Source organism: Salarias fasciatus, chromosome 2, assembly GCF_902148845.1.
Source record: "Salarias fasciatus chromosome 2, fSalaFa1.1, whole genome shotgun sequence".
Lineage (NCBI taxonomy): Eukaryota > Metazoa > Chordata > Actinopteri > Blenniiformes > Blenniidae > Salarias > Salarias fasciatus.
The window spans coordinates 5,436,213-5,462,327 of NC_043746.1; the positions used below are offsets into that span (position 1 = coordinate 5,436,213).

At 45.2% G+C, this 26,115-nt stretch overlaps 1 protein-coding gene across 1 annotated transcript; it reads left to right on the top strand.

Moving 5' to 3' along the window:
* Nucleotides 1-1,513: 1,513 nt before the first annotated feature.
* Nucleotides 1,514-21,820, top strand: LOC115402295 (gamma-aminobutyric acid receptor subunit alpha-6-like). Its single transcript, XM_030110811.1, is given in 13 exon segments — nt 1,514-1,664; nt 1,876-1,937; nt 1,940-1,993; nt 3,698-3,745; nt 3,748-3,764; nt 4,804-5,024; nt 6,133-6,215; nt 11,472-11,615; nt 11,881-11,998; nt 12,000-12,031; nt 17,705-17,961; nt 21,244-21,346; nt 21,349-21,820. Coding segments are annotated over 13 exon segments (1,659 nt in total). The 5' UTR covers nt 1,514-1,575; the 3' UTR covers nt 21,780-21,820.
* The last annotated feature ends 4,295 nt before the right edge of the window (nt 21,821-26,115 follow it).

Here is a 26,115-nt window from a genome sequence, read left to right on the forward strand (position 1 = left end):
AAACTAATCAGGAAAGCCACTGTGGTGGAACCCAGACATCTTGTTTATCCTGAGATTTACCCTCACTTCACCTTCAGAGTCACACACACACACACACACACACACATATATACCCTCACTATACACACTCTGCACACACACACTCACACACACACACTATACTCTGTGTATGCACCACACACACACAAATGAAGGTCTTGCGCTCGTCCCAGGTGCAGAGAAATCTGTGAAGCAGCATGTGGCTTGTCCCAGTTCTTCTACAGTACCTGTGTGCTTTTGTGTGTGTGTGTGTGTGCGTGTCAATGTGCGTGTGTGTGTGTGCGTGCGTGTGTGTGTGTGTGTGATTGCGTATTGCGACAAGACTGACCCATTTGAATCCTAATACAGACGCTCACCATTGCATTCCTGAAACTAGTTCAACATGTAGGCAGAACTGTGCATACGATGCTGTTAGGAGGCAGCGAGCAACGGATCCCGCCGCACGGTGAGGTCAAAGGTCAAAGGGGCACGCTGGGAGCTCATCTCGATCACAAGACGAGGAAGTGGGAGCTTCAAAACTGAAACGGTGCAGCGCAGAACGGAGGAGTGAGTGTGATGAAGTGCCGTCGGGTCGCAGGATGGCGTCGGAGAGACAGAACGGGCCTCTGCGCTCCTCTTCCTCCTCTTCCTCCTGCCGTGACAGCAGGGAGAAGTCAGAGAAGTGACTCTGTTCAAGTCATTTCAAAGCAGCGCACGTTTAATCTGACCAAAGCAGGTGTGCATGAGAGAGAGAGAGAGAGAGAGAGTGAGAGAGCCAAGATAGAGAGAAAGGGAAAGAGGTAGAGAGAGGGAAAAAGAGAGAGAGGGAAAGACAAGTGAAGGAGAAAGTAAGGGAAGGAGAGAAAGAAGAGAACGAGGCTGAGAGAGGGAGAAGGTGAGAGAGAGAGAGAGAGAGAGAGAGAGAGAGTCCAAAGAGAGGAGAGAATGAGAACAAATGAGAAAAGAGATCCTGTGCAAGAGAGGAGAGAGAAAGGAAGTGAGAGAGAAAGTCGAGTGAGAGAGAGGATGAGAGAGAGGGGAGGGAGGAGAGAGAGAGAGAGAGAGAGAGAGAGAGAGAGAGAGAGAGAGAGAGAGAGAGAGCAAATGAGAAAAAATAAATTGTGAGGGAGAGGAGGAGAAAGAGAGAAAGGGAGCGCGTGAGACAGATTGATCAAGTGAGAGAAGGGCTTGTTTCTGTCTTTGGATACCAGCAGCAGCATCAGCGGCTGCTTCAGGTCGGATCCGGACGGGAGGAGGAGGAGGAGGAGGAGGAGGAGGAGGAAGAGGAGGAGGAGAGGTGACCGGAGCTGAGGGGTGAAGGTGCGTGCGTGTGTGCGCGTCCGGCGGAGGGACTGCGGGAGCGGGGGACAGAGCCACGCAACTTCCTCTCTCTCTCTCTCTCTCTCTCTCTCTCTCTCTCCTCTCTTCTCTCTCTCTCCTCCTTCATGCCGGGCTCTCTCTCCCCTCTCCCCTCTCCCGGACGGGACAGCAGCAGGCAGGGCAGCGGGCTGGCGTGCGCGGTGAGATGTGAAGAGGCTTGAAGTATGGCATGTGAGGATGGTCTCTGCCAGGAAGAAGGAGCTGGAGACAGCGATGCAGCCCGCTTTCATTCGGACCCTCTTCTACTTTTTCTGTTTGGCGACTTGGTGAGTGCCCCCCCCCCCCCCCCCCCCCCCCCCTCCCCTCCTGTCCTCCACCCTCTGTCTCTGTCCGTGGTGCTGAAACCTGAACCTTCTCCTGGATCACTTCAAGAACTGTTTCAGCTTTTCTTTTTCTTTTTTTTTTTCTTTTTTGGCAACCAAAACCCAAGTTTCTTTATTTTTTCTTTTCTTTTCCTTTATCGTGTTACTCCTGTAGTGTGAAGAAAATCTCTGGACAGACAAAGAAGGATGATCGGATCTACCCGGAGAATTTTACTCGCATTTGGACCGACTTCTGGACGGATACGACAACAGGCTGCGACCCGGATTCGGAGGTATATTTCAGGGAATCGTGGAGCATTTTTTTTCAGCGCTTTGGTGCGTTTTTTACGCACGAAAAATTTACTTGCACATTCAGAGAACAGTGGAACTCCCTGAACAGAAAACAAAACACACAAAGCAAAACACATGTAATTTGTTTCATGGTGAAATCAACATAGCACGAAAGTCAGGTAGATTGTTAGTTTATAATTGTTTTTTTTTTTTTTTTTTTGTTTTTTTTTTTAGATGAGTGCACATGCAACTCTGGTTCTCATCCCACAAATGCTGCATGACCACATCTCAGCTCAATTTATGAGGCAGTATCACACTCTTATTTCAATCGCTCTTTCTTCCTTTATCTGTTCTTAATCATCCTTTTGTACTTCGTAGCTGTATATAGACCTATTGGTTGATTTTATTTACGCATTGAATCATGTGTGTGTATTTCTGCAGAGATCAGTAAAATACAACGGGGAAATAAATCCAATCATGATTACAATTGACAAATATTCTCCTCAAAATAAATTTTCTTACTTTTGTCATATGTTTAAGATGTTGTGAAACAAGGAAACTCAAGAAATGAATTCAAATGAAATAAACCTCAAACTCTCTCAACACAAAGCTTTTTATTTCCATGGTTTCTATGCAATAACTGGTAAAATACACCCTAAACTACAATCATTTACTTGTAAAACTCACTTCAGAGCATCAAATTAAGGCAATCTTACCCAATGGGATTATATAACAGTTTCGGAAAACTCTAGATCATTCCACTGAAATTAGAGAAAGAACAAACATTCAATAGGGGGTTGCAATGGCTAAATGCGTTGATATAACCTTAAACGCACGGGCAAGGTCCAAATTGTCAGCAAAGTTTAATTTGCACAGCCTAAAAATGATAAATGAGGATCCAGAGAGGCCAAACTTCCCCACAAAGCCGCTTCACTGGAGAGGAGATGAAGGAAAGCTGCGGACCATGGCGTGCATTAATCGTATTTGCAGCACCGGATCAGACATATGCATGGTCTTTATTTACCTCTCTCTCTGACTCATGCATAACATGTTGCTTTGTAACATGTGGTGTGTTGCGCATCTCATGCGACCCTGGATGGTGTTTTGTGCCCCACGACTTGATCCTCAAAGCTCTGGTAGTATATATTTTTTTTATTATTGCTTTTTGAAGAAGATGGGCCTCTAAGCTCGCACGTTTCAGCAAGTGTGGTTATATAATCGTGTGTACGTTGCGGGACAAACGCTTAATGCACAGTTCAAGTGCAGTTAAGCACGGATTTGGCTGGTTTTTTTTTTTTCTTTTTGTAGATCAAGTCTGCAGCCACGACATGTTGAGAGCAGCGTTATTCGAAAAGAGACTGTTTTTACTGCGAGCCTGTCATCAGAAATATCCACATACTCACACGCTTTGCTTTACAGTCAATTCATTCAGAAAGAGGGAAAAAATAATCAAACAGGATTAGGTTTTTACATCTTTTAAGCTTTTTTTTTTTTTTTTAATTTAAACTTCCATTATGCCCAGACACTACAGATCTAGAAGCAGATAAGCTTTACTGTCTCCTCTGGGTTTGATCCTGATGGGCTGTATGGGCCCATAAAGACTTTTTATGAACTAGCGTGAGTAATGCTGGCATCTCTGAGACACAAAAGGATTTAAAGCCAGGAAATGCTCATTAAATGTGACACTTGTCTGTTTGGCTCAATAGGTCCTGTGACTGAAGTCAAGACTGACATCTATGTGACAAGTTTTGGGCCGTCTCGGATGTGGAAATGGTGTGTACCACAAACTGCTCACACAACTCCAGCTGTGGCCTTTCCCTTGAGAAGTTCTATCAATTGATAAATCCATACATATTCTATACATTATCTGACTTTGGATGCAGGCTCCAGAACATCCTCACACCAACTGGGTGAAAGCCAGGCTAGACCATGGAAATGGCAGCAACCCATCACAGCAAGATACAATCATATAAATACTCAGACAGGAGAACATGCAGCTTCACACAGAAAAGCCAGTCTTTGAGCTGGTGGTGTTCTTGCTTTGAGGCTATAGCGCTGAGCTCTGCATCACTGTATCAGTCAGAGAGTACAGTATGTCAGGCAGATGGTCTAAGTGTGTAATTTCAGAAAATATCTTACAGAAAATAGATCTAGTTTAAAAAAGGGTGTTGTTTGAATATATTAAATTCAAGAAAAAAGTAATCAGTTTTTTGTACCTATTTGGTAGATCCTAAGTGTCTGATTATCTGCTAGGCAGTTACCCAACTACTCACGACTGACCTACCTACCAACCTAACAACCAAATCGACTGACCGACCGACCGATCGACCTACCTACCTTCCTACCTTTCCGTCTACTTACTGAACAGTCGACCTACCTACCTACTGACAGACTATCTAATTGACTGGCTGACGTATGAAATTACCGATCACAAGCCTACCAACATCAAGTCCACCTACTGAGTAGTACTGGCAGACTGCGCAAAGTACCGATCTACCGACCAACTGATGGACCAATTGACTGACGGACCGACTGACCAACGGACCGACTGACCGATGTCCCTAACTTACCAACCTACCTGCCTTTCCATCGGCTTGCTGAGCAACCCAGCAGCAACCTACCTACCTACTGACAACAACCAATTGACTGGCTGACCTATGAACTTACCCACTGCCTAGCTACTTAGCTACTGACCAATGGACTCATCTACAGACCTACCAACCTACCTGCCCACCTACCAACTGGCCGACGACCTACCGACCTACCGACCTACCTTGTAAGCGTGGCTTATTTTTGTCATCGTCTCTCTCAGGAGTACACGATGGACGTGTTCTTTCGCCAGACGTGGGTGGACCGCAGGTTGATGTATGAGGGTCCCATTGAAATTCTGAGGCTGAACAACCTGATGGTCACTAAAGTGTGGACACCAGACACCTTCTTCAGGAACGGGAAGAGATCTGTTGCTCACAACATGACGGCCCCGAACAAGCTCTTCCGCATCATGAAGAACGGCACCATCCTCTACACCATGAGGTGCGACACCACACAGGAATACAGGGGGCAACCTTTACCAAAAAAAAGTTTGTATAATGGGAACTTTTCCCAGAAAACGTATTTAGCATTGGCGACACAGAGGACATTTGGAATTTCAGTCGAGATCTGTAGAAAGTTTTAGGTTTTCCGTTTCCATATCTCACCCTTAAAACTGTAGATTCTCATCAGTTAGTATTCTCATTTTGCTCCTGTTGTTCATCAAAATTAGTTAGGAACGGAGAAATAACCGCCTTTATTTGCTGTGAAGCAATAAAGAAGATTTGCTGTGAAACCTGAGCCAGGCTTACAATATAAACAGCAGAGAGCTGCATGGAGGCCATGCACAAGCCAAAATCTTAAATCTGTTCAAGACAACATTACAGTATTGTATTTATCATCAATTACAAGCAAATGAAATGTGCTTGAGAGAGTCAATGTGATTTTTGAGGAGTCATTTCCTTTAATGTTAAAACTGCATGCTTGATTATAGAAGACTCTACAGCTTTTGTGTTAAGATAGCAAAACAGCATTAAGACGTGAAAAATGCAGCCTGGGCTGAGTAAAGGAAGGGTGGATTGTGGGAATTTAGTACAGGGGTCTTTAAATGAGTCCCCCCACACAAACATTGAACCACAGTGTGTCTCTCACTAAGTCTGTGATGTTATGTAGCCTTTCTTGTTTTAATGCTGGATTTCCTGATGATTTTCACATCTTAAGATTGTCGAGATTCATTGGCAAAAAAAACCCAACCACTCATTTATAACTCCTTGAAACTTGGTAGGTCTTTATTCAGGTCTTGAAATGTCATTACAATTGCACTCATGATTCAATTGAGCTCGCAACGAATTCAGTCTGACAATTGTGATTTTTAGTAAAATCTCTGATGTGCTTGAAGCAACCAACATTGTAATGATAACAATAACTTGAAAAAAGTGTTCATATTATTAGATAATAGGCCAATAATAGTAGTACTTTCTTTTGAATCAGGATTTATCCAGGGACACCTTGAGGTCCGTGGACCTGACGATTCCCGGTCTGCTTTAGTTCAGATGTGAATGTTTTTTTTCTTGTTAAACTGAGTAATTCTCTCCAATCTGCTGGACCACAGGTTGACGATCAGTGCAGAATGTCCAATGAAGCTGGTGGACTTCCCCATGGATGGACACGCATGTCCACTCAAGTTTGGAAGCTGTAAGTTCTCTGTGTTTGTGGTGTGTGTGTGTGAGAGAGAAGTGGTTAGATGATACCTGCAGAACTGTATTCTAATATTTCAGCCTGGAGACAGAAAGTGGTAAAATAAAGAGGTTTTCTGATTTGCTGTGACAGGAGCTGTTAATGCAGCCACAATGTTGCTCTAATACCCTAAAAAGAGCGTCAGCACACCTCTAAAAAACACACTCTTCGAAGCTCCGTCCCTGTAGTGAAACACTAATCCACAGTGTTTATATAATAGAGATGTGCGAACGCTGCTGTTTACGAGGTGTAAAGTGATACGGCAGCGCCTGCGTTGTTTGGAGGGGGCTTTAAAAGGACGTGTAGTATTCCTCTCCGTGAGTCATTATCATATTAAAGATGTGTATCTGAGTCATTTTAGATACCTGTAAACAAATGGCGCCACCAGAGGAAAAGACTGGCGGCCTCCGCCGGTCTCCGAGCTGCATCTTCCCCACGGAGGAGGCCTGCGAGATCAGATCGTTTTACATTACAAAACAGGTGCCAGGGCCATTAGAGAGCCACACGCAGAGAGAAGGAATGCTTTCCTGGAAGTTTTGACTTCGGGTTGGGTTGTTGTTTATTTGGTTTCCTTCTTCTTGTGCAAATAGCGTGACTTTGATGCGTGAGTGTGGCGACGGGAAGCAGAATCCTGAGAGGAATATTTTATGTTCTGGATTTGGTGAAGAGAGTTCAGTCAGGAGGTTGGCAGCAGTCTCACCAATTTTCTGCTGCGGAGCAATTAAGAAACTTTCCCACTGTGTTGAACTTTTCCTGCCTCTGGAAGATTTAATCCCAGATAAAACTTTCATGATGGGCTACTTTGATTTGCTTCAGTTGAGTCTAACTGAATTGAAGTGAACTGAAATGATTTGAATGGAACTGAAATGAACTTGGCGTGTGTTAACCTGAGACATGTTGAATTAAGATTGATTGAACTGAGTTGAAAAAAAATCTCAAAAAGGATTCAGAGGGAAATGAAATGAAGTAGATTTGTTGAGTCAAATTAAAATGAACACAACTGAATTGAAGGTATCTGAATGGAATTTACATGAAGTGAAGCTAACTTGAACTCTGAACTCAATCAAACTAGATTTACCTGCATGTAATCCAGACGCATAAAGGTGAATTAAACTGAACCGGACAGAACCAAACCATCAATAACTGAACGGATTTCAAGTGAATTGGGTCGAATGTAAAGGTTTAATTGAATTAAACAATTTCATGTTGATTGAATTGAATTTACATGCACATGACTGAACATCATTTCTTGAGGAATTGGCACATTTTCTTTGCATGCATGGATTTCTGAACAAACAAAGTACAGTTGCATTTCAGACCTACTGGTGTTATAGATTGCATTAAATTGAATGTTTGTTCATTGATGGACTCGCTGGAATCAGATCGCATTGAGTCGATATGGAATCTGAGTGACCAGATAAACAGAAGTGAAATTCAGTTTGCCTTGTAATCACAGATTTTAAGGGCTCAGGACACGGAGGAAGGCTGCTACAGTAAACGATTGTGTGCTCAGTCTGAAAAGTCACAGCAGAGGAGACAAAAGCTCCATCACATGCGTTCCTCCTCCTCCTGCCACTGAAATGGATTCTGTGCTGAAAAGGAGCGCGAGAAGAGAGGAGCGGCGCACAAAGCAGCTCAATGCTAATACTAAATAATGAAACATCCCATTCTTCGCTGTGAACAATGAGGCCCTAACTCAGCATGGGTGTTTATAGTCGGGGCCCCACCGGTCAGCAGAAACGACTTATCTGGTATGAAGGAGCTCCTCCAAAAGAGCAGCTCCGTCTTATCGGGGAGAAGCAGCGATTTGGAGATTACATCCGCCAAGAGGAAAGAAAAGGCAGAGACGGGGAGTTTGCTGGTGCAAATTCGCCGTCAATTACCCACCGTGGTGACATTGCAGAGGACGAATTCACATTCCTCAGTTATTGTCACCCCCCCACCCCACCCCACTCTTTCTCCCCCCCGTCCTTTCTCCTTTCACCATCCCGCTCTGCTCGCTCGCTCGCCTCCAGACAGGAGGAAGCGACCATGGATCTGATGTGGCCTGAAGCAAAGGAAAGGTCAGAATCCCTTCCTCTGCCTCAGGACAGCGCAGACCTATGCAGCTATTTTCCATAGCTGGTGTGTGTGAATGTGTGTGTGGTGTGTGTGTGTGTGTGTGTGCTAATTTTCCCACTGTCTGCCCTGCCTTCATTTTTTCTCCATCATCTCTCTCTCTCTCTCTCTCTCTCTCTCTCTCTCTCTCTCTGTCTCTCTCTCTCTCTCTCTCTCTCTCTCTCTCTCTCTCTCTCCGTCTCCTTTTCTGTTTCTCCATCTGGACTTGTGTGCACAGGCACTGCGTTCCACTCCATGACACACCAGAGCCATTTCATTTTGGCAGCACAGTTGGTATCCTGCCGATGTGCAGTCCCACAGGGAGTGGCAAAGCAAAGACGACTGGCATTTCTGCGGACCGGTCAGCCTCGCCAGCCCGCGTACAGCGAGGCGCTCGGCAGGAGACGGCGCAGAGGAAGATGTGAATGCTGACAGACGCTACATGTCAGCTGTGAATCATGACGTCTCCAACTGTCACAAACCTCTCAGCAGAGAGACAAATCTTCATTTCCCTCAATTAACTTCAAAAAGTCCAACGCCGTTCATTAGCAATTTAACGCAATGCGGCCTCTCTGGCAGTGTAAACCCTACAACACCTGAACTTCAATCTAAATTTTCTGGTGGAGCATTGAATTAATCACATTGGAGTCGAGGTGAAGTGTTGATCTGCTGGCAGCTGGTTAAAAAAATAATTAGTCAGTGGAGAGCTTCAGGATCCTGTGAGGCTGTTTCACAGCAGCCAAGGACTCAAATCTCAGGGAATCCAGTGATGGACGCCAGCAGTCTTCACATTACCCACAGGATGAGATTAAGTTTCATACTGTCGAATCCAAAATTGAAATCAATTTAAACATGCTCAGAAATGAATCACAAAGATGTATATTTTAAAAAAAAAAAGATAGAAATCGACGACCAGGACGAAAACGAAAACGAAATTGTTCCTCCTGAATCCGAGGTTCGGCTATTGGTCGAATCCTCCTCTCCAGTAGCCAGAGTCCGGGGCCCCTTGTTAAGGGCTATCTGGTCTCTGTATGAGTAGGAGTAGGAGTCTGGTTCGCATTGCCGGCAGTAAGTCGGACCTGTTCCCGGTGCATGTTGGACTCCAGCAGGGCTGCCCTTTGCCACTGGTTCTGTTTATAATCTTCATGGACAGAATTTCTAGGTGCAGCCAGGGGCCGGAGGGGGTTCGGTTCGGGAGCCACAGGATTTCATCTCTGCTTTTTGCAGATGATGTTGTCCTGTTGGCTTCATCGAACCTGGACCATCATGCACTGGGGTGGTTCGCAGCCAAGTGTGAAGCGACAGGGATGAGGATCAGCACCTCCAAATCCGAGGCCATGGTCCTCGACCGGAGGAAGGTGGCTTGCCCCCTCCAGGTCGGTGGAGAGACTCTGGCCCAAGTGGAGGAGTTTAAGTATCTTGGGGTCTTGTTCACAGTGGGGGGCAGATGGAGGTGAGATTGACAGGCGGATCGGTTAAGCGGCTGCAGTGATGCAGTCGTTGAATCGGTCCGTTGTGATGAAGAGGGAGCTGAGCCGAAAGGCGAAGCTCTCGATTTACCGGTCAATCTACGTTCCCACCCTCACCTATGGTCATGAGCTTTGGGTCATGACTGAAAGGACAAGATCCCGGATACAAGCGGCTGAAATGAGCTTCCTCCGTAGGGTGGCTGGGCGCTCATTAGAGACAGGGTGAGGAGCTCAGTCACCAGGGAGGAGCTCGGAGTAGAGCCGCTACTCCTCCACATCGAGAGGAACCAGCTGAGGTGGCTCGGGCATCTGTTCAGGATGCCTCCTGGACGACTCTCTGGGGAGGTGTTCCGGGCATGCCCCACTGGGAGGAGACCCCGGGAAGACCCAGGACACGCTGGAGAGACCATGTCCCTCAGCTGGCCTGGGAATGCCTTGGGATCCTCCCAGAGGAGCTGGAGGAAGAGTCTGGGGACAGGGAAGTCTGGGCATCCCTGCTGAGACTGCTGCCCCCGCGACCCGGCCCCTGATAAGCGGTAGAAATGGATGGATGGATGGATGGAAATAAATCTGTCAATCATTCACTGTTATGAAACGCCATCAACTTGTTTTTTTTTTCGGTTCACTTTCCTTCAGTTTCAACTGGTGATTTTAATATTGGGTGACGTGTAAATGTGCAGCCACCGATAAGATAAGAAATAGTTCCGAAAATTTCAAGATTTCAAGAAGCAAAAAAGCTCATATCCTGTATGGTTACCTGAACTGTAGAAGGTTCAGTAGCTGCTGCTGATGTTTCAGAAATGCTCCAGTAAAATTACAAAGTGCTGTTTTCAAGAGATAATCAAGGCATTGCTTACTTTTAATTGCATTTTACAATTAGGAGGGATTTAATTCATTTTCCTGTGAAGGACAGTTACATTCAGTTCATATCTCAGACAATCAATGAGATAAAATGGTAAATAAAAATTGTTAAAACAACACTTCTTTCAGTTTCACAATTCAGAAAGTTTCAGTCCATCCAATCAATCCCATTTTTTGGTTGTTTAAGTTGGACTACGGCCATTTTTTAAAATAATAATTACAAAGAAATGGCAGATAAAATAAAATATTTTTTTCAAGGCAACATTTACTAGTTTTATTTTTTGCAATGTTCCATTTTCATAAGTCAGAGGAGACAGATGAAAATAAGATCATGCAATCTATGAAATCACAAGATTAGAGCCAATATTCAACCAACTAAGTAGTTTTAGGTTTTTAGCTGGAATAGAAATAGACCATGGCAATACTGACCTCCTCATGACTATGAAGCCCCATGAATAAATACCATCAATACACAGCATGTGGAAAAATGAGGACTAGAGGGTAAAAGCAGCTGACATCTTTTGTTTCTTCTTCTTCGCTCTAATATACTAACACTTGTTTTTCTATTATGCGTGATTCATAAAGTGACATTAATGTGTATAGGCCTACTTGTGACTGTGAGATAATTTTCAAGAAAGAATAGTGAACAGGATGACTGAGAAATGCAGAGGAACAAGTTTGGCTCAGCAGTTGAATTGTTCCGTGGATCTGATTTATTTTAACACTTCGCCGTTCACAACTTGGAGTATGTGACTCACGCCGGTGTGGCTTTGCCGTCTGCCCACAGATGCCTATCCCAAAACGGAGATGATCTATACTTGGACGAAAGGGCCTCAGCATTCGGTGGAGGTCCCTCCTGAGTCCTCCAGCCTGGTCCAGTACGATCTCATTGGCCAGACGGTCTCCAGCGAAACTATCAAATCCATCACAGGTGAGCCGGCTCCTCCCAGAATGCATCTCATCTCACCGGCTGGCAGCGGAAGAAATTCATTGTTAGATATTATTCAGGTTTTCATTGTGTTTACTCAGACATTACAGTCAGTCTGTTTCACTGTGGTTTGTACAGAATAGCAGGTTCACTGAGGGCCACTAGTTTTTACCTGTGAGAAGAGATTTTAACAGCAGGAGCTGGGGGTCGTTTCACTGTCTGGAGATCCTTTGTTAACCAAAGCAATTCCTTTCTGTTGCTCCACCAGGTGAATATGTGGTGATGACGGTTTACTTCCACTTGAAACGCAAAATGGGCTACTTCATGATTCAGACGTATATCCCCTGCATAATGACAGTAATCCTCTCCCAAGTGTCCTTCTGGATAAAAAGAATCCGTCCCGGCGCGCACGGTTTTCGGTACGTACCCTCTCCTGCTCCCCCTCCTCTCACCCTGCACAGCCTCTCTGGCTTCGCTGTCTGTTTATTTGATGCCTGCATGCCAACAAAGCAATCAGAGCCAGGAGCGCGTCTCCGCTCGCCCCGGCAAGGTGACACCAAAGTGTGCAGTGATTATGGGAAGTATAAAGTGCTGCTGCTGTTTTTTTTTTTTTTTTAACTCAAGATTTCACGGTGAAATCCCATTCATTTCCGTTCTGATCCTCTTTTAAGCCATTCTACAGAATTGTTATGCCTCAAATAGCAGCTGCTTGCATCCTTTTTAAGATGCATGTTTCTATGAATAGACTGAAGATATTAATGTAGAATAAAAGGCAGGAACATCTTCAATGGAAATGAAAAGAAGCTTCTATGGACTAGATACTCCTGGGATGTAGTTCTGATCCCAGATAACTCTTAATGTTATGTAAAGAAGTGTTTTTAAGAGGTTTTTTTTTTAACATATTGAAGAGGGGGGTGTTTTATTAGGACAAATCTGGAAGCCAGAAGACCGATTGTTTTTTAGATTTTTCAAAAAAGAAATTGTGGTTAAAAGAATGAAGTAAAAGGCAGAGCTGGTACAGCAAACGCAGACCATGTAGAGCATAAAGTCTCACCAGGTAGCTGAAGTTATCAGGGCTGACAGCGATCGACTCAAGGTTTTAGATGTGATAAATGCCTCCCCAGAGGTTCGCGCTCGTTTGCATGTATTACCTCCATCCCAGTCACGTTAGAGCGAACCATAACTGACCTAATGAGCCCTTCGCAGCTTCAGTCTGGGGTTCCTACGCCTGCGTGGTTCAGTCCCTGAGACAATATGGGAAGGTTTGGTCCATGGAGAGCAATAAGCATGAATAGTGATATCTCACAAGACTAAAAGTTCTTGGCTTGAGACGACGGATGTGTAGTGTGAGAGCTGGTGGTTCAAGTCTGGTGAGGAGTTTCTTTCTTCCAAATCTCATTAAGAAGCTGGTATTTTCTTTAAATGTCTGAATAATAATGATAAGACCATATGCCTCTGAGGAGCTTTAACATATCCAAACTGTTTGTTTATTTCCTTATAGAATGCAGAACTTGTTTTGTTTTGTTTTTTAACTTTGGGCATTTGTAGCTTACTGGTGGGTATTGAGTTTATAGACTAACCCAGCATCCAGTTCTTCCATTACACATTTTCACAACTCATGCATACAGTTGATCTCCAATTTCTGATAAGAGTAAATGATTCTACCTAAGTTGATTTTCAAGCTACTGCATGATCTGTTTGTACATAGGTTGTGATATCTATCTTTTGGCTGTCAGGTTTACAACAGAAGAGCAAAAGGTTAAAGTTATATAAATGATGTCTTAAATGTGGGATGTCCAAATTTTCACAAGGGCCACTAACTAGAGAACAACTTTCTGCACCTGCTTTGGTTTTTGATCGCCAGCAGCTCAGTTTTTCTTTGAGTGGACAGGTATATTTAGCAGAATTGAGTTCAACTTTGGTGTATGTGACCAAAAAAGAGTGAACCTTGTGACTTTGACCATGATGTGAATTGTTATATTGGCTTCATCTGCAGCCTGTCTGAAGAAGAACCATGGGCAGGATGGGTTAAAGGAAGAGAAACAATCTAACCAAATGGTTTATCTAAGTCTGTGGTACGTTGGGTGTCATGGTTGGTACTTTGGAGTTTGTGTTTGAGATAGACCTCTATTCGTTGTTTGAATTTGCTGTAGATCAAACCAATTCTCCTCTGCATGGCGTTCATTTCATTACACAACCGCTTGATGTCGGCTGCAAAAAAAAAAGAAATGTAAGTGCGGAGTGATCAGAGGCAGCGGATGTCAGTCTGCACAACACTTTCCAACAACAACCCACAAGGAAACATTTGATCCAATTACATCAATTAAATCCATTGGTGTGCGGCGCTGAAAAGCCGGAGCAGGAACAATGGTGTTTAAGAATCAATCGCCTGCATGTAAGCGGCTCATAGACGTGTAAGAAGCTTCTTCCAGATTTGGCCTGCGACCCAGTTGCGTTGGCCCAGGCTCCCCTGGTGCCATGTTTGGGGTCTGTCCCAGAATAGGCTGACTGCTGTGTGTCGATGCAGAAGTGCTGAAACTAGACCAGTGCTGCCAAGGCTTTGTTTGTTCTCCCATTATAGATTTCTCAAGGTTAGCCGGCTGCTGACGGGGAGTCGCTCACAGACAATATCGCTAATACCTGCTCCCTCCCATTCTTTGACTTTCAACCACCACAATAACTGTTGATTCAGAGCTTTGTGACAACTTTTCACCATTTCATCCTCTCTAATTGGAATAACGAGCATGTTGTTGGAATTCGGTCAAACGGTCACGACACGGTGAATCACGGTGGAGGCTGGGCCACTTGTTACTCACATAAACATGCTACAGTGTCACATGAGGTGAAGAGAGTTAAAGGAACACTGCTGTGCGACCCCCCCTCAACGCCCCCTCGAACTATCCACCGTGACAGAGGCGTCACGACTCCTGCTGAATCAGTCCAGCCTCCGAGGCGGCGGATTTGGGCGGTTATCCCTCCATGTCGGGGCTTCGGTGGCGGGACGGTAGGAGGTTGGGGGGGGGGGGTCGTGTTTGGATTACTCCTCTCCTCCCGCCTGCAGCCACGCTCCCTCATGACTGCTTCCTGCCTCGCTGACTCAAGTGGCGATGACCTGTTTCTAATCGGGGAAGTAGCACTTTTGTCAGGAAGTGGAGGCAGGATTACAGCTGCAGCTTTGCTGGCATCAGACACACAGCTTGAAATTAAAAAAAATCCACTATTACCAAGCAAGGGACTGTGCGATTGGCTTCTGCATTCTTTGTAGTGTTTACAGAGAGTAAATGATGCGACTAAGGTGATGTGAAAATACATCGTTGTTGAGTTTTCATTTCATTAAAGATCTGCGTTGGCACAGTAAAGTTTTGAGAAACAATGTTCAGTTTCAGAAATGTTGAAAACAATGAATTTTTCATGTTGGTGCTGTTGGCTCCGAGCACCGAAAACCCAATAGAAATGTGCCTTTAGTGAGTCTGACACTCATTATTTCTGTAAACAAGCAGGAGAGACTGATTCTGTGGAAATATTGGACTGGATGAAGAGGTGGCAGTGTAGTGGTTGGCTCACTAACAAGACCCCAGATCAATTCCTGGCTGGAGTTTCCATGTTCTCTCTGTGCATTAAGTGGTTTTCACTCGCTGTTTTGGCTTTAATGAATTGGTGCCTGAGCCTTGAAACTTCAGTCTTGAGACAAAGTGATTAAATCTGGGCCTGTTCTGATGGCGAGTAGGAAAACTTCTTGAAACAAATAAATCTACAAATACAGTATCAAACGCAAGAAATCCTTTCCGTGCTCTGGATAAACTACGCTACAGCTACTCCACTGGTTCTACGCTCGGTGGATTTTTTTTTTTTTTTCCACCTAATGCTTTTAGTTTAATAGTTGGGGACCACCTCCCGTCTCGGTTTTTTGCTTATGTAGAGGTTGATATCCTCGATCTGCGGCCTTGAGCTGCGGTTCACCGATCAATGTCATCTAGCCGCGTTTGATTGACAGGTAATTATGAGGCGGTCACGTCCGGGCACGGGGGATGAATTTATGTTGGCCAAGGACTCTGCAGCACAGATTGTTCCAAATCTTCGACGTAAAGGGGATTTTCTCCAAATCACATTATTGCTTTTGGTTAATAATACCAAGGACAAGTGATGAGCTCCAGGCTGATTCTGTGGCCTTCTGTCGTGACGGGAGCCGTGCACGACCTTGCGTACCGGCCAGACTGATGCCTCGCTCTGGTTTGAAGCTCGATCTCTTGGTAGTAGGATGAAGGATAACAGTCCCATGATGGACTCTAGTGATGTATCTCCTCCCTTACCCTGCGTAGCTGGAGGGTCGCTGTTGCTGCTGCTGACACTTTGGTATTTTTGAACAATGTTTAGCTTCTGGAGGAGTTTTATGACGTTGGTGATGATCTTTCTATTGTCAGCAATTATTCTAACCATCGGTCATTTTCTAATCTTAAAGTAAAAAGTGTGTGATTACGTGGAGATAGTCCTTGTATGATGAAGATGATTTCTTAGCTGCGTTTTTGACTGTAATGATGTGAATAAAACACCGTTATCGGTTTTCTTGAACGATCTCTGACTTGCACAACAGCTCTGTGTGCCGAGTTAAGCACACTTGGTGAGATTATTCTTTGGCGGTATTTCACCAGCGGAGAGCTCTCACCCGCAGCTTATGAAATATGAAAAGGAATCAAACCACCGTCAGGAATTTGCTGGCTGCTCATGCCAGCGCCGACCAGGAGGATGCGTTTCGGGGAGGTGGCGGCGGTGCTGACACCTGTCATGTCCTGCGCCCCGTCCATTCAGACGGCTTTGATCTGCGCCGCGTTCAGACTTCAAATAAACTGCACCAGAGTCTGTCGGAGACGGGCCAAGAGAGTCTCTCTCTCTCTCTCTCTCTCTCTCTCTCTCTCTCTCTCTCTCTCTCTCGCTATTTTTTTCCCTGCTGCCTGTTTGGTGCCATCAGGGTTCAGATGGCCACTTTTCACACTTCTACAAACGGTTCAGCACAAACAGAGCAGTCACACCAGTGTTTGTCTTAAACCTGCCTCCTTCTCTCCTTCTCTTATGGAGACCAGTTCTTACAGTAAATATTGGAGTTGTGCTTATCAGGCAGCCAGAGCTGAAATTCCAGAGAAACAGGAAGGCTGCTCGGCTTCGCTGCCTGCTGGATGTTTAAACAGGCAGAGGCATTTGTCAGCCCCAGGAGTGTCTGCTATGTATTTTTACTTCTTGTTGTCTCTGCCTCCGACTCCTGTTGCCTTTTATATCACTCTGAATTAGAAGCGTCTCGATCACACGCTTGTCTGTCGGTCGCGATCAAACCAAAATAGTCATTGTAATTTATTCCATCAGTTGAGCCAAGTTTCTTCAAACATTTGCCCCAGTCGGTCCGTCTGCCCACGAATCTGACCGACCGAACAAGTGACCAACTCACTAATCGATAAGACACATTTTCCTGATAAATTCTTGTTAGTTGGAGGAATAAAATCAAATTTTCGTCATAAATAATGATGCAAAGTATGAGTAAACCCTGCAACATTCAAATGAATATATTTTAAATGTCTTTCCTACTTCTACTGATCTGAATCAGTCCACAAACACACAACCAGCCAAACACAAACAGTCATTTTCAGTGTGAAACGTCTGCAAGCTGCACACATGATCTTGGTTTTCATAAATAATTCAACAGTACCGTTCCTCAGTAACCTTTCAGGCGCCGTATATCTCTTACACTGCAGCAGAATTATTGTTCAATCTCTGTAAAACATGCGATCCAAACTTTGAGATGCTGCAAGACGACGGAATGCGGCGTCTCTTCAGGCTGCCGGGGGATGAAGAGGCAGCTGCTGAGCATGTTTGAAGGCAAAGTGGAGCAAATTAAATGTTTTTGTACAAATGTGATGTTTGAAAGAGACAAATGTTGTCCTCTCGATTTCAGTTTTAACTTCAGAACGTGTCATTAATGTGTTGTGAAGCACTCTGTTCTCAGATCTACTTTCTCTACTGTGATCAGTCACCGATTTTAAATGCAGGCAGATAATATCATCTCGTATTTGACATTGTTTCTGTTTTTCTCAAACAAACCAAAGGCATCACCACCGTCCTGACCATGACGACGCTCAGCATCAGCGCCCGCCACTCCCTCCCCAAGGTGTCGTACGCCACGGCCATGGACTGGTTCATCGCCGTCTGCTTCGCCTTCGTCTTCTCCGCCCTCATCGAGTTTGCGGCCGTCAACTACTTCACCAACGCGCAGCTCGAGCGAGCCAAAAGGAAGCCGGCCAAATGTCCCCCGGTGCCCCAGACCACGCCTGTCAAGGTCAAGGACACGGAGGAGGTGCTGCAGGTGACGCGTGCTTCCTCCAACAGGAGGCTCCATAATCTGATTGCTCTTTACTTCAAGGCGCTCTCACGCAGCGTGTGCTCACTGCGTTTGGCTTTTAGACTTCTGAAGGAGCAGAGTGAGGTTTTCTGAGGTTTTCCCAGCAATGCAGGCGTTGAGAGAGCTGGAGAAACCTCAGCCTGCCACTTTGGAAACCCCAGTTAACCAGAAACTGACGCGGCTGACGACAGGCTGGTTAAAAGTTTTCTGAGAAGCAACAAATCATTGTGTCACGAAAGTGAAAAATCTGCCTTCTGGGGTTCACTCGAACAGCAAGGCTTTGATGAATGAAATATTTTTCCAAAAGTTTAATCAGGAAATTGTAAGGGATGCCAAATATACAGCTTGAGGGCCAAAATGAGCCCAGCAGAGGGTTTGAAACAGCCCATGGGACGACTTCACAGTCTTTTATTTTAAACATTAAACAAGAGAAAGATGCATTTTTGTTTGAAACAAAATTGAAGACATTTTATCATGACATGACTCGGCTTTTTGTACAGCAGGAAAAAAAAAAGGCATAATATTGAAATTAGAATCGTTTTTCTTTGTAAATTCAAGAAAAGTGTAATCAAGGATTTAATTGTAAAATGTGTTGATGGTAAGGGATATGAAATACACAGCTTGTAGGCTAAAATCAGGCGACCAGAGGGTCTTTAACAGCCCTGGGGCGACTTTACAAAGTGTAAAAATTGCAAAGCAAAAAGTCACATCTTTCTATAATTTGCAGCAGGAGGCATTGTTAAAAATGGAACAATGTTGAAAATGGACTTATTTGCAAGGTGAATTCAAACTTTTCCATGTTTTTCATTGTGTTTTGAAAGATATAAAGTTACATCTTGAAGAACTAGCATTTCTTTGCAGCAAAACAGAAGAAAACAGTTTGGATTCAGGTCATTTGTGGGTTATTATGCTGTCATTGTGCTGGTCTGATCCAGCCAGATCAGGCCTTATCCAACAGTCACACTCTGGAGGAAATTCATTGAGTTTGGATGAATAAAAATACCAGTAAAGGTGAGCAAACGCAGAGCAAACGCAGAGCCTGACAGCGGCTTCACGGCACAGATGTGTGTGTGATCACGAGGTGTTTTCTGCACCAGGTTCATGTTCAAACGGCACGTGGATCAACGGGCAGAATCCCGTATTTCTCACATACATTACCACGGCGCAGAGCGACATATGGATTCATGAATATGCCATGAAGCTAATTTGGCGCAGTTATTCAGACATGATGTCGGCGTTGCACACTGCTGCGGGAGTGTATTCTCACCGCCGTGTTGGCTTAAGCGCAGTTTTACAGCTGAGCTGGCTGTGAAACGATCGGATGAGGGCATTTTCTCCCGGACGGTATTTTCTTCTTAAGGAAGTGAAATGAGATTCGCGCTCCTCCTGTGTTAACTGATCAGCGGAGCTGACACCACCCAGCAATGCATATGTCAGTTTCACACTAACTACTTTAAGTTGCCCCCTCCAGTCCAAATCCCAGTGTGGCGTAATCACGCCTGAATGCAGGGTAGTGACAACGGCACTTCAGTGGATTAGCGGGTTGCCATGGCGACGGAGCCCGGGTACATCTGTATAGGTTTCAGAGAGAGAGAGAGGCTCTGGCACTGGGTGGAAAAAAAAAAATTAATGCTCTCTTCCTCGAGAGCAGGTCCTGTTACCAGAGGGCTCAGAGTTACGGGTCGGGGCGTGTTGATGGCTCCAGCACACCACACACACACACACCACACACACACACACACACACACACCTCCTCTGCATGGGAAACAATAATTCTTTCAATTTCGGTGTGGGTGAGGGTGTTGGTGGCTGTGGATTATTTTCTCCCAGCGCCTCAGCACCAGCATCGCTCTCCCCTGCATGGAAACATCAACTCTCAAAGGATAAGCTCCTTCTGACGCTCCACCACATTACCAGCCGACGCAGTGCTACCTACTTTCTGTCTTAAGCTGTGAAATGAGTGAAATCCTTGGTAAGTGACATCTGTATTGCACACATCGCTCGTCTGCTTCCAGATGAAGGCCATCTGTGTCAGGGGGGCTGTAATCAGATCAATATGACAAGGTTTATGCTGCCCGGCAAAAACGCTGCGCCCAGGAAATGAGCTTTACCTTGCCTGCAAGCACCTTCGAACAAGCAGCGAAGAGGAAACACAAACATTAGTCACCCAGAGAATCTTCTAAGACCCCCTTCAGGCATGTGTTCACAGTTTTACCAGTCTGGGTTGCAGAAAAGTTTGATGCAACCTTTGCATAAATCAACAATAATTACAACTAAATTCTTTTTAATAACTTTAAAACTTCATGAAAAAAATCTATTCATCTATTTGAGCCTATGTAATGAGAGAATGTTTTATGAACTGATTTATCAATGCCGCTGTCGTCCACACATTGGGCCTGAGCCACTGAGATCCATGGAAGAATCACACAAATAGCTTTCAGTTCATTTCACAGGTAATCAACCCAGATTTTGTGTGTGTTATTGATTGTGTCTGTGGATGTCCTGGATGGTTTTCTTCTAATCCTCCAGCCCTCTGTGATCTGCTGAGAGTGAGTTGGGAACCACTGTTGTTAATGAAAGCCTTTTAGGTTGCACAACTCACACTAAATCATCGACATTCACAAACTTTTATGTCTTTTTAACTACAATCTTCACTGTCTCCCTTGCTTTTGTGATAATCGTTATGGCCACTAGAGGGCAGAGTGTACAACTGATTGTTTTTCAAACATGGTAAATCAGGGGTGTAAGCACCATAAGGCCAAAACTGCCAAGCAAATGGTAAAAATGTATATAGCAGACACAAAACAGCACTGAGACCTGAGCTGTGATATCGGTGACTTTGTCATGCAAGCTAGCTACCTCGTTGCTATCAAACGAGCCCCAAAGCCGTGCTGTCAGGGTGAGTTTGTTAAAAGAGCGAGAGTTTTTTAGACTTTTCACTGTATTTTGCACCAGATGGTTTCATCAAAATCAGCTTTACGTGGAGATTGTAGTCATTTCCTGTGGTAATCCTTCGGTTCTGTGAAAATATCATCGCGTTTACTCTGCGTCACAACAAAGAAAAACTTTAAAGTTTAAATCTAAAGGTTATCCTGGCACTATTTCACCAGTCCGGCCGACTCCAGATGGAATTGGACGGTATGTGGGCCCTGGTCTAAAATGTGTTTGACAGTTGTGGTGAACTCATAAAGAATGAAGTCTCTCCTCAGTGCCACTTAAATATTGCTTGTTTTTCTCTTTTCACAGCAAAATCCCGACACCAACGGTAACCTGAGAAAAAGGATGAACTACATCCCCCACCAGGAGGCGGGCAGCCACCAGAGAGCCCAGTCCACCACCAACATCTCGGGGCTGGCCGGGGCCGGCCGCTGCGACCTCTGGTCAGCGGGGCCAACGGCAGCTCCTCCACCCTGTCCCGGTCCAGCCCCAAGTCGGAGAGCCTGCTCAGCGTGGCGTCCTCCTCCGCCCAGCTGGTGAAGAGCACGCCGCAGGCGGCGGCGTCCACGCCGGACGTGATGGCGGCGACGCCGTGCAGGCAGGGCGCGCACAGCGCCCAGTCCCTGCAGCAGCTGCTGGGGACCAAGCTGGAGCGCATCCAGATGATGGGGAACAAGCTGGAGCCGAAGCAGACGCCGTGCTCGCAGCCCACCGCCGGCATGGGAGGCACCAGCAAGATAGACAAGTACGCCCGGATCCTGTTCCCAGTGTCCTTTGGGGCATTCAACATGGTCTACTGGGTGGTTTACTTGTCCAAGGACACGATGGTGGCGAAAGGCGGCTAGACTTTGTTCCTCGATCCACGGGGAGCTTCATAAAAGGATTACTGGAGTTTGCAAACAACTGTTTTTGCCAAACAGATAAAGAAAACGTGCTGGACGAGCACTTCCACATGGCGGAGAACACGCTCTCAACGCACTCATTTTGTTCTTCCTGAGGTCCTGGGACAGCGAGCACGGGAACAAATCCACCAAATTAGAAATGTCTGACTCAACTAGGAAAGAACACCTGCACACTGGAATACACTCCTGTCCTCTTTCTGCAGCGTCGTGCTTCATCGGACTGTGAAAGGTCTTCATCGGCTTCAACTGCCTCCTAATCCCGTTTGGCCTGCAGACCAGATAAAGCCTGGGATCTCTTTTTTCTTTTCTTTTTTTGATTTTCCTATTTTTGTACCCTGCACCTGGCAAGATTTGGGGTGTGTGTGCCACCGTCCTGAAGTGAACTTATCAACAATGTAAATATCTCAGTTTAATAGGATCAGCAGATTTATATTTAATGAAAGCCGTCTACTTCCATTTCAATAATAGGACTTGTTGCTTTGTTGCCAGCAGGTTAGAGGATTCAAAGTCAAATTATCAGAGGGTAGAAAGGGACTCTGGTTCGGATCCAGAGGGACCTTCGACCGAAAAAGCTCTGAATGTTAGCCAAATAAGCTTGAAAGTAAAATGAAGTAGATTTTGGTCAGGCTGAGTGAAGCTTTGTTTGATCGACTACAAAAGCTTTGTACAGTACTTATCTGCAAAACATCTGTCTTATACAAGGAGGATTACCTGATCTGGGAAGCCGAAGATGAAATTGCCGATAAAGTTGGTGGAAAATGTGAAGGACAAGCCATTAATTAATGTAACGGTAGGATGTGAGCGTCTCTTTAGCCATAACAAGTTACCAAATAGACAGAGATTGTTCACACCTTCAGAGGAAGAGCCGGGAGGGAGAAAGTGTCTGAAAGTACCGGTACATCGTCCTCTCTGTTAAAGGCACTTCTATGCACTTCCATTTTTCAGCCATATTACTTTATATCGTCTCTCGTGTAACCGGATGAGAGTGGTGGACGCAGCCCGACGAGCTGTAAATGTGCAGCGGAGCAGTGTGACGGGAGTGTCGGGCAGTTTTGCTGAAATAATTGCTTTTGTCATGTAACTCTAGTGTTGGCTGCCATGCAGCTGTCGGCCATTTAGTCCACAGTGTTCATTTGCCCACCTGGTGTTTGGGCGATAGGATCGGATTTACTGCAGCGCTACTAAACAAGCACCTGGTAAAATCCCAATAAAAGTCTGAGTGTGGAGCTGCTCTCTCTATCTCTCTCTCTGGTAACCGTCCGTCTTCCGGTCCAGCAGGGTCCGAACGTGCTGGAGCCGGTCCCAGCTGGCTATAGGCGAAGGCTGCCAGCCCATCACAGGGGAAACACTGAAACAATCACACACACACACACACACACACACACACACACACACAATTCACAGTCATTAATTAGCCTCAAACACATGTTTGTGGACTGTGGGAGGAAATTGGACGGAGTTGGATGAACACGTTGATTGAAGAATGCACTGTGATATCGATATTTAACACTCTTCGTCTGTTCTCTTAATTGGTGATTAAATTGCCCATCGTGTTTGAGTAGGTATTTTACCTTCAGCCCAGATGGAGAATGGAATGAGAAAAGCGAGACGCCTCTTAAAAAGATGTGATCCACCACTTCAAGGGTCCATACTCTGCTTTTGGTACATTTTGGTATATTTAAAGTGTCAAACTATGAGTAATTAACTTATTTAAGCAGATTCTGCTTTCAAAACTCTTGAAACAGGAGGCTCAGTCAGAAGGAAGAGGTCTTTTCATGGCGGGGCGGGCTAAAAGAGAGAGGAGCAAAAGGAGCTGGTTTCAGTAGAGGTGAGCCAAGGACTTCGTATATTACCAAAAAATAGCCTTTAGAATTTGAATCATAGTCCCCGCTCCATATAGAAGCTGCTGCAGTATTTTCAGTGTGTCTGAACTGAAGTGTGTGAAATGTGAAGCATGCAGCTGAGTCAGAGGTAAAACAATTAAACTGCAGCAGCAGCAGGAATAGTTACTACTTTGCAATCAGTATAAAAAAAATGCAGTGTTTTTTTTAATTATTACTGTATTCAGAGGACACAGATGCAGATTCACTGTCTGCTGTAGCATCTTTTTTAAAGTCATCCAGACAGAAAGAGGAGCTTGTTGAGATCCATCTAAAAACTTAAAGCAATAGTTTGAGAGGTGTATAAATCAACTTTGCAGCACCTATAACTCATTTCTCTTAGTTACCCTCAGAAATGAGAGTTTCTGCAAAGCATCAGTATCATATTGACATTATCAGCGATGCCAGCTGAGATTCTTCGGTCCAGGATCAGATAGGAGGGATATCTCAGCAGCTGCTAGCTGTTGCTATATTTGAGACTCTGTTCCGTCTTCTCATTTAACTCTGGCAAAACATCAAATAACCTGATTTCCTCGACGCTGAGTTCCTGCTGCCCCAATTAATCTGTGAAATCTACTTTACACCTTTCAAATGCTAAAGACCAACACATGTGAGGCTCCAGCGCGAGTCAGATCTCGTGCTTTCGTAGATGTTGGTGACCCTCAGAGGCAGCGAACGTTCGGGTAATTGAATCCTTCAATAGGTAAAGGACGCCATTATCCAGATAACCATGTGACGGCAGAAAATCGTCCTGGCAGCGAGGCTGTTCTTTCACCGCCGGTGGAGGTGAAGTGGGGGGGTTTGCTGTCATTGACTTCATTGTGTGGACAAAGTGACATTTGTGTGCAGAGGGGACTCACAATGGGTGTCCTAACAGATGCTTTTGACATTTAAATCATCCCGAGCTCTTCATTCATCTTTAAAGATCTATAATTATGATTTGCAAACCGTTGCCTCACATTTAGATGAAGGGATGTCAGGAAACCACGCTGGACCAGAGGGAGCTGCTGCCTCCTCCTGCTCCTCAGCTGAAGGTTAAACAGTTGCTGGATGAGCTCAGCGCCGCGGTGCAGACACGGGGCGCTGCCCGCGTGGGGATCCATCATGTCGCGGGCGCCCGGGGTTTCTCGCTCTGATAGCCGTGTCATCCGTGCAGCCGTGGCTGGCGGCCCCCGTCGATCGGTTAGTCTAACAGGAGTTATGATGCTGTCACTGCCACCAGGAACACGCCAGCTGATGGACAGATCAAGATGCCCGGCGCCACTCACCTCTCCTCAACGCAGCCATGTGTGAAATTGATTTTGCCGTTATTACCTCCCCATTGGGTCTCTGCTACCCCCCCCCCCACCCCCGCCACCCCCCACCCCAACTCCACCACATTCCTCTCTGTCTGTGACAACAGGCTGCAAAACAGATCTCATCTTGAAAAAGCAGAGAACATCCATGTCCTAATGAGGGCCCTGTCAGCAGCAGATTGATGCTCAGTCTTTATGTGCTGCTCTGAATGTGTGCATGATTGATGGAGCTGCCAGCACCAGGTTGTGTGTTTTCTGGTTGTGTGACTGAGTGTGATCTTTTTCTTTTTTTTTCCCCCCCTCCCTCTCTTGTTTTTTGCTTCCATAAACATGCTGTTCTCGATGACAGGCGAGTGTGGGTAAAGATGCTCAGCGAGCCATTTCCAGCGCTGACGCCGTGCAGATTTGTGGAAAGTAGGAGCACATCCTGAGATCAAGCTCGCAATTAATCATCGTCAGGAGCGACAAAACTACATTTAGAGAAACTAAAGAGTGCAGATGAGCAGGCAAAATGGGACACTGTAGCTGGAGAGCACTGCGGTGATAAAGCATGGTGTCAGGCGCCCTCTAGTGGCTCCACTCAGGGCTTTCAGCGCTTATTTGCAGCTCTGCCTTTAGTTGTGTTGCTCAAGCCAACAACTGGAAACTCACATGGAAAAGGAAGATTGAGTGTTGAAAGATTACAGTTTGAATCAACATTAACAGAGACAGAAAAGCAAAGGAATACCGGAACTTTATTCTTTTTATTTGATCAACACAGTCATCAGAGCAGAGACTTGGTGAAACATACAGTATAGGAACTGGACAGAAGGCAAAATAAAGAAGTGCACTGCATTGTAACTTCAACCTGCAAGCGAAAGTAAACGTTTGCATGATTAAAGTACATATATGTTCCACCTTTAAGGCAGACCAATCAACAGAATGGAGAGTTTGATCTCATCTGAAACCCACAAGTTAAGACAATAAAGGTCATGTGATAAATTTCACTGCTCATTGAAACTGTGATGCTTCTCAAAATGAGGGCAGAGAGTCCAGAACGAAATAGATTCAGTGTTTAAAAACTGATTTGATTTACAAAAAACATTCAGACATAATGATACAAGT